Source organism: Branchiostoma lanceolatum, chromosome 5 (genome assembly GCF_035083965.1).
Source record: "Branchiostoma lanceolatum isolate klBraLanc5 chromosome 5, klBraLanc5.hap2, whole genome shotgun sequence".
Lineage (NCBI taxonomy): Eukaryota > Metazoa > Chordata > Leptocardii > Amphioxiformes > Branchiostomatidae > Branchiostoma > Branchiostoma lanceolatum.
Genome location: NC_089726.1, coordinates 12,787,575 through 12,795,898, shown reverse-complemented (window position 1 = coordinate 12,795,898; position 8,324 = coordinate 12,787,575). Strand labels below are relative to the sequence as shown.

General features: G+C 43.9%; 1 protein-coding gene across 1 annotated transcript; it reads left to right on the top strand.

The window, feature by feature from the left end:
- Positions 1-1,942: 1,942 nt before the first annotated feature.
- On the top strand, positions 1,943-7,027 carry LOC136434257 (short transient receptor potential channel 4-like). Its single transcript, XM_066426987.1, has 9 exons — positions 1,943-2,387; positions 2,613-2,798; positions 3,096-3,300; positions 3,598-3,737; positions 4,149-4,510; positions 4,919-5,150; positions 5,709-5,882; positions 6,424-6,483; positions 6,899-7,027. Exons 1-9 carry the CDS (start codon positions 1,959-1,961, stop codon positions 6,965-6,967), a joined length of 1,857 nt encoding a protein of 618 aa, XP_066283084.1. The 5' UTR covers positions 1,943-1,958; the 3' UTR covers positions 6,968-7,027.
- Positions 7,028-8,324: the final 1,297 nt, after the last annotated feature.

Sequence of the window (8,324 nt, the reverse complement as noted above, 5' to 3'; positions counted from 1 at the left end):
CCTGTCACACTTGTGCGTATATACAAGTCCGCATGAGTTGCGTATTAACATGTTTTTGGTGTAGGTTAAGTTTGCAGCCGAATAAGTGATTTCTTAGGTTCGATCACTAGGCTGCACAACGGTGGGTCAAAGTAGAAAACATCTTTTCCCCCGCAAACCCTACTTAAACCAAAAAAAATTTAATGCGCAACTCACGCGCCCTTGAATATACGCACAAGTGTGACAGGGCCCTAAGAAAGCCCGGAACGACAAAGGTTGCAGCCTCCTCAGAGGTGCTCGCAGGCCTCTGCACAGGCTGTGTGCTTACAGACCTCCGCATAGACAAATATTGTAACCATCCCGGGCCCAATACACACTTAGACCAACACCATCTAGGTATGCTCGAGCTCCTCCTTTCCTTATTATCATGCCTTCACGTGGTCAGGCGCCAACCATGTGTCGTGTTCCGTAGAAGAGCATTACTCGCTGTTCAGTGTCAACAAAAGATCACTCAACTTTTAACCATGACCATGGAGGAACGGGTTTTGACACTCGCCCGCACCAACAACGCCTCAGAACTATCTGAGCTCCTGTGGGAGCTGAGTGCCGGTCCTGACGACTACAGGTTGTTTAAGGACAGGTTCGGACGGTCCGTGTTGGAGCTCGCCATTGACAATGGCTCCCTGGAGGCGGCTGGAGTTCTGTTAGATCACGGTGCGCCGATCAGGGCCGCTTTACTGCACGCCGTGGACAGGGAGGACCGAGCTGCGGTACAGATGCTGCTGGCCAGAGTTCCTAGAGATGACACCAGCCCGGCAGATGGTGAGGAACATGAGGTGAGAAACTGTCACCAGTGATTTTAGAAGAAAGATCATTCAGCCATAGATTTTGAGGCGTATCCATCCAAAGCAGGAGGAAGGTTTAGCCTAAACCTGTACTGTAGATCTGCATTGTATATCTGTATTGTATAGCCGGTATAACCGCCCTTTTAACGTAACACACTAGCTTAATAATGCACTTGTAATTGCCTTCTGGCTTTGTCAGAAACGGAGGATTAATTGTACTATACATTTCTTTAAACGTGTTGGTTGTTCGTTTACTTCAGAATACCTTTGACAAATGGGAAATATGGAGTTTCAGTTTCATTAGGGCTAAAAGAAGGTGATAAGCCTGTCAGCTTTTGTCATTGGATGTAAACTAGTAGTGGTGGTCATGCACGCTTGTTTGTTTGTTGAAATGCACGCTTATTCATAAGAATTAGTATTCGCCAATGTGTTGTAGCTACGTCCGTACAAGCATGTAAGCAACAGAACGTCAAATGAAAGGCATGGTGAGGATAATCATCATGTTATGCACGCGAAGCCAGATTTTTTAAATCCCCAGTTTATCCATGATTGATGATATGATCCTCTCCTCCTAAAACTGCTAGATCCTGTCATTACGAAATCTCCAGAGTTTCAAATGTCGGATATCAGAAACAGCGCCTGTGTAATCTTCTTCAATCTCCGTGATTGAGTAGGGATCAGTTTCAAACAACTGCAGGGTCTTCAGAGGTCAACTTAGCGGATATGTACAACAAGACGGTTTTTTTTCACCAAACGTTAACGTTATATAGATAGGGCGTTGTAAATGTCCCATTCTTGCTATAGCAAATAGTTCCCAATTCGCTGCTTAACAGGTGATGTTTGAATCATCAAGGATATGTGACAAGCACATTAACAAAAGCCTCTGACGTTTCATGGTCACATATCTTACTTTCAGTGTGCGTATCTTACTTGGTCATATGTATTAGGACCATTTATTGGGAACATGGTATGGCCGTATTTTCTCTTTGGGTAAGCTGGCATTGTGTAGGACCTGTGAAGCTTCTACGTAAGCTGATAGATACATATGAGTCTTGATGATTAAGCCCTGATAAAGTTTTGCAGTAGACAATTTCTTACATTTCCCAGATGAGCAGCCGCGCTTTCCCCGGCTACATGACTCCGGTAATGCTGGCAGCCCTCAAGAACAACTACGATATCCTGAAGATGCTGCTTCAGGCTGGCTTCCCTAGACCTGAAACAGACGCTTATCAGTGGACACTTTCCATCAGTCAAGCCCAGGCTTGGCTGGACGCGTACCGCGCGGTGTGCAGTCCGTTTTACATCCTCCTGACCAGTACCGACCCGTTCCGAACGGCCTTCCGGACGGCCAAGGCTCTGCGAGACGTTTGTTGGAAGCGGGAGCAGTACCGACCTGAGCTGGAGCGGCTGGCGGATCAGTGCGAGACGTTAGCTTGTGAGCTGCTGGAGGAAGTACGCAGCAACGAGGAACTGGACATCCTGGGACACACGGACGACCCGGAAGGCCGGCCCGATGAGTTGGTTGGTACTCTGCAATTGGCCGTGGACCTCAAGCAACGACAGGTAACAGTAATATCGTTTATGCAGAGAAATCTAAGAGACTAGGTCTCGGAGAGGGGTTGACAGAGAAAGGGGGGATTGAGAGAGACAGATAGAGACGCATAGAACGAGGGAGAGAGAGGCTGGCAACCTTCTGAGGTTGTATAAAATCAGTTGAATCGTTGCAGAATTCTGATATTTCATAATGTTGTAACGTAATCGTGACGTGGTGTCTTTCTCATCACTTAGTTCGTGACGCAGCCTCTCTGCGTGGAGTACATCATGCATTCAAGGCTCACGGAGGTGTTCGACTTCCATGAAGTATTCAGAAATTGGGAGAAGAAGCCTGTCATCTACGCAGCACTTTGGGGACTCGCAATTCAATTATCATACCCACTGCTGTGCCTGGCATACATTATCGCACCGGACTCCAAGGTGAGGTTCATTTTCAATCGGCTCTTATATGTTTACAACAGACGGTAGAGCACCATTACACAAGTGTGTCACATACTCTAGTAAGTCACGGTCATGAATATTGTATAAAGGTATTTCAAGAAATGAGATCAGAAACCTGATATCGATTTATTCTTAATGAATACCCACGTGTAGAAGAAAAGTTGTTTTGTGCTTATCAGTAATTGACTACACAACAAGTCCAACTATACACACAGTAGCGATGAAGAGTAGATCATATTAAACGCGCCACAAACGTCTCTTTTTTCCGCCTCAAAGATTGGGAGGTTCTCAAGACTATACTTCGTCCGCGAGTACTGCTGGAACATGTCGTGGTTCATGTTTATGGCCCTGCTGCTGATTGAGACTCAGTACTACCAGGTTGGAGCGGTGGAGGTGGACAGTATCGTCCAGGGAACACCTTTGCGCGTACCGTACATAGAGCTGTCAGTGTCCCAGATGTTCATCATGCTGTGGGTGGCTAGTAAGTGTCGCAACATTTCCATCATCTTCTGTTCTGATAGACAAATGTCTGCATCTCAAATGATGCCCAGTTCCAAATGATGCACAACTTGTCATTTCTTTTTGTAGCGTCAAAGAATCGTTTCCTAATCTAGACTTTCGCATTCCCCGTGCATTACACACGCAGTTGATCGTAGCTTCTTTTTATTCATGAATCGGTTTTCTCTATCTAACATAGACACGAGACTAGAACATAATCTGATAACCATATTCTCGTAAAATGTCTACGGCTATGAGGTACTATGAATTTATTTTCCAGGCATCTTTTTGGAAGAGCTACACGAAGTTCGACTCGAGGGCTTTGGGAGGTACTTCAGACAGTTTTGGAACATTCTGGACTTCACGCTCGTGGCCCTGTACCTGGCACAGCTTGCACTTCGGTTTGTGGCTCAAGCCCGGGTAAGATATCCATTCAACACACCGTAAGAATGGTATACATACCTCACACTAGCTAACGCTAGTAAAATTGGCACGTCATTTTAGGTTTTAATCGGATCCAGTGTGAGTACAGGATCACGTCACATGAGCTTAGAAAAGATATATAGGCTCATAATCTCCGCCTGGTGACATTGTGTTTCAAAACAGTTGAATCGCATGGAAGTCGTAAAAAGTGAGAATTAGCAGCTTTCATACTGACGAAAAAAACCTTCACCGAACCATTTCTTCTCAAGGTAAGGATATATATACATGTGTAACACCAAATGCATATTCTAATGCAGAGGTACGACTTGCTTTCCTTTTAAGTCTAGCTTTGCAGTCGCCTAATCTTAAACGTTACGATAATTGTTTGACGGATTTTTTTGTCTACAGCTCGATGTCTATAGTGAGGACACTGTTGCTACTGTGTGGATGACAAAGGCAAAACCAGACATCTTCCGGCCTGTTGCAGTGGCTGACGCCATCTTCTCCCTCTTCACCATTGCCGTGTTCATGCGCTCTGTGTCCATCTTCGGCCACAACCGCTACCTGGGGACACTGATGATCTCCATCGGACGGATGTTTGCGGACATCGTCAACTTCCTCTCCATGTCCGGTCTGGTCGCGTTTGCCTTCGCGAGCGGGCTGAACCAGCTGTACTGGTACTACGGGACGGTTCACGACTACCTTTGTGAAAAGTATTCCAAAAGTAACCTGAAGACAGTGGGCTGTCAAGCGTCGCATGGATTCAGCACGTGAGTAGTCTAGAGAAGTTAAGAAAGCGACAAATTATAGGATCATAGGCCCATGATTATGTCATACTATAGTCTTTATAACTTTTTCATTACATTTGTGCATGTTTGAAACAGCAACATGTAAGGATATCTTGCCAGCGACGTTCGCCTTGAATTTGTTCTAAGCCTATCGCCACGAGATGGAAACTCCCTTGCTAAAATCGGTAGGACAGGAAAATACAGCAGTCAGACTCAGGACGTGTGTAATGCTAGTTAATGCCTCCTATCAATAGATATCACCTTTGTGTAGCTCTGCAATCCTTTGCAGCAATATGTAAGAATACTGGGTAGAAAAAAAGACGAAACAAAAGCAAAACAGTCGGGAACAATGATTGAAATATATCTATATCTGTATTTGTCGTTGTTCAGCCTTTTCAAGACTCTAGAGAGCCTATTCTGGGCCACCTTCGGTATCTCTGACCTGTCCATGTTGGAGCTGGACCCTGACAACAACACGCTGGAGGCGCTCCGGATCCACGAGCAGCCGGTTCTCACGGAGGCGGTGGGCAAGCTCATCTTTGCGATGTTCCATGTCATGGTAGTTCTGGTACTGCTCAACCTGCTGATCGCCATCATGAGCGACTCATACCAGAGAACACAAGTAAGTGTTTGCGTGCTACTGGCGTCACTAAGCGGATTTTAAAAGAATGGCACTATAGTAGTATTGTCAATACAGTTGCGTTGGATATTTAAGAGCGAACTCTAGCAGTCAATGAAATAAAAGTCGCAGATTGGCTACAATGTCGTGCTAACTGCACATTGATTGGTCAGCTAGTTCTACGTTGGCCACTCAGCATATTCAATGTAGTAATGTTTGCTGTGCGGGAACACCGGTAGAGTGACCCGTATATCCATCATGCATTGAATACTGATTGGCCGCAAAAGGTAAGTATTTGAATGCTGATTGCTCATAATCAATTGTGAAATCAAGCAATCAAAATTGACAACAGAAATGTAATGATAATGATTAGAAATCATTTGAACTTACCCATTGGTCAATTAGTAGCCAATCAATATCAGCTCACAGCCTTAGTTGCAGTTCTACTTAATTCCGCTGAGTAATAGTGGCATCCTTGTACCGCACAGCGAGTTGGAGAGGAGAGTTGGAATGCAAAACAGACATGACTATCGCTGTTTTCGTTATCAAACGATCCTACAGGATGACAAGCGAAGAGACTGGACGTTCGCAATCGTACAGCACACCATGTTCTCTCTTCGAGTTGACCTGTCCCTGGCGCCGCCCTTCAACCTGCTCCTGCTGCTGAAGAACGGCGTGAGTTGGCTGCTGTGTGCCCTGTGTCGCCGGGGAAACAGACGCTCTCCGCACACAGCTGTACGTAACACAACGTATCATCTATGTATGTTCTAAGGTGCAAAAGAGTGGCAACTACATAATGTGTTACGTTAATGAAGGTTAGACATCCAGGTAATAAGATACGTCAAAAACAGTTACTCAAGCAACTGGATAAAATTTTGAAACAGTCAGACGTTTCAGACAGCATCCGCTATCACTGACGAAAGATAGCGGATGCTGTCTGAAACGTCTGACAGTTTCAAAATTGTATCCAGTTGCGTAACTATTTTTTGGCGTGCATAATATGTTGTTCGTGACAAGCAATATCCCGACGACTCTTTCTATGTCGTCTGTACTTGGATGAGGCATCTGGAGCACCGGATGCTGTAGCCATCTTATCTTAATTTTCTTTCACTGATCCACCCGTTTCTAGAATTAGCTAGCTACCTATCTTTTTCTTATTCTAATCGTTGTTGACAAAAAAAAGGAGGCAAAGTCTGTAGGCGTATGTCTTTGTGCTTAGCAGGTAGGTAGTGCTACATGTTCCGAGCTAACAATCGTTTCGACTGGTTGGTTTCAGGGGCAGGGAAGTGTCCACCCACCGTCACCGTCTCAACAAGAAAGACAAGAAAAGTACAAGGTATGTTTGATAGCAGTATGGAAAGAAAAGGTTATGCATACCTTTCTGTTCTATCCTTAATCTCCAAGCAGATTTAACGGTGACGATGACAGTATCCAAAGTGGAAAAGCATTCCAACTGGGACAGTGGCCGTGGACTTGTTATGGGACTGCTTTTGCCCTTTGGATACTGTCATCGCCACCGGTAAATCTGCTTGGTGATCAATCTATCCTAACGTTTTGTCAAGTCGACTGACAAAAACATACATATCAGGCTGAACACGAATTGACTAGAAAAGGCATGTTATTTTAAACAATGTAGCATAAGTCCTGATTGTTAAGCCATCCATTTCTTTTCATTTGGTCTTTTAGCTGCTAATAAAGTTGAATTAACAGCGAGACGTGTATTTCATCTTCTAAACCCACTTGTTTTGCAGATGATAATAGACCGTCTGGTCAACAGATACCTGCTCCGGAAGGAAAGGCAGATGGAAGACCAGGGCTGACCCGTCAACTTCAAATTGATGACCATTCAAACATTCAATTCTTGTTTTATGAATTTGTCGGTTTCATACAACTAAATTCTTGTCTAAATTCGAATTTCTTATTTTACATCATAGTCATCAAATGGACAAAGAACAAAATCTCGGATAACTTTGTCAGCCTACAAGGGTTTCTATATCATCTTCTAATTCTAAAACAGGGCAATGCCTCTACTGAAAGAACAAGAGTGTATTATTTGCTACACCGTTACGTCTTCTGAAACAAGACAGAATTCCCAGGCAGATGTTGGCCCCTGGGTGAAAGATCGTTATGTTTTCCTTGTCAAATAATCTTATGGTACATGTGCAGATGTTCATTACATAAGTGGATTAACTGTCTAGTCATAGGGCGAAGTTGTTATGGGAAGTCGGACAAGCAAGCTCTCCAAGCAGATGCCGAAGTTGGAGTGAAAGATCGTCATGTTTTCTGAGTAATGGCTGGGCTTCTATGGCAGTCACTTACCCAATTATATAGATAGATAGGACAGTTGAGTAAAAGGCCAAAGTTGTTAAGGGAAAACGGATGATGTTCACACATATCTTTAACCTATTCAATACGTATAAGGTATGATGTATACCTGAATGTAGGTGGCGCTTTACGGGCGGACATGTTGTTATTTGGGCTCCTCGCCCGGCGCCTAAAATCTGTCCTTCTTATGACAACTATCGTGTTAAACATCATTCTAGGTGTATGTAAAGCTGTCTGGACTTATTTATGGAAGTTTTCACGGGCTTTAAACCAGAATACCGAAATATATTCACATTTCACAAGTTGGGACTAAATACCCTATCATAGCCCAATGTGCAGTACCGATCCCGGTCGTCTCCTGGGAAGTGGCTAAAGCGACGTCAAATTGCCAAATTTCCGTCTTTTCGGGAATGGGGAAATCACCAAAGGCTCGCAAAGGGGTTTGCATTTTTGAAGCTTAATGACATTGTTTTCGAAAATACTACCATTTGGAATTAACAATGTCAATATTTTAGACACTAATGATAATTACACAAATACAATAATGGAATGGTAGGCCATAAATGACACGGTTCCTTTACACTTTACCAATAGATGAAGTCGAGTGTACAGATGTCTTGTAAATTGTCACGTTCTGAAGAGCTACAGCATTCAAATTTTATTCGTATTTTGTGAAACAAGAGGACGTTGAAGAAACGATGTTTGTCTGTTTATCAATAAATTCAATTTTTCTTTCAAAACGCTGTACGGTACATGTGTGGATTAACTGAAGATGCAATATAACCTTAAGCGCCGGGGGAGCCGTTTGATGGGTTCTGGGCTGACCGAACAAGACTTAGTACCGAAGTAATT

Bases quoted from the DNA above. Each gene is read 5' to 3' on its own strand.
- LOC136434257 (XM_066426987.1), top strand. From the start codon at position 1,959: ATGACTCCGGTAATGCTGGCAGCCCTCAAGAACAACTACGATATCCTG. The intron at 4,511-4,918 runs GTGAGTAGTCTA...GTCGTTGTTCAG, and splicing joins GCGTCGCATGGATTCAGCAC to CCTTTTCAAGACTCTAGAGA. The intron at 5,151-5,708 runs GTAAGTGTTTGC...ACGATCCTACAG, and splicing joins ACTCATACCAGAGAACACAA to GATGACAAGCGAAGAGACTG.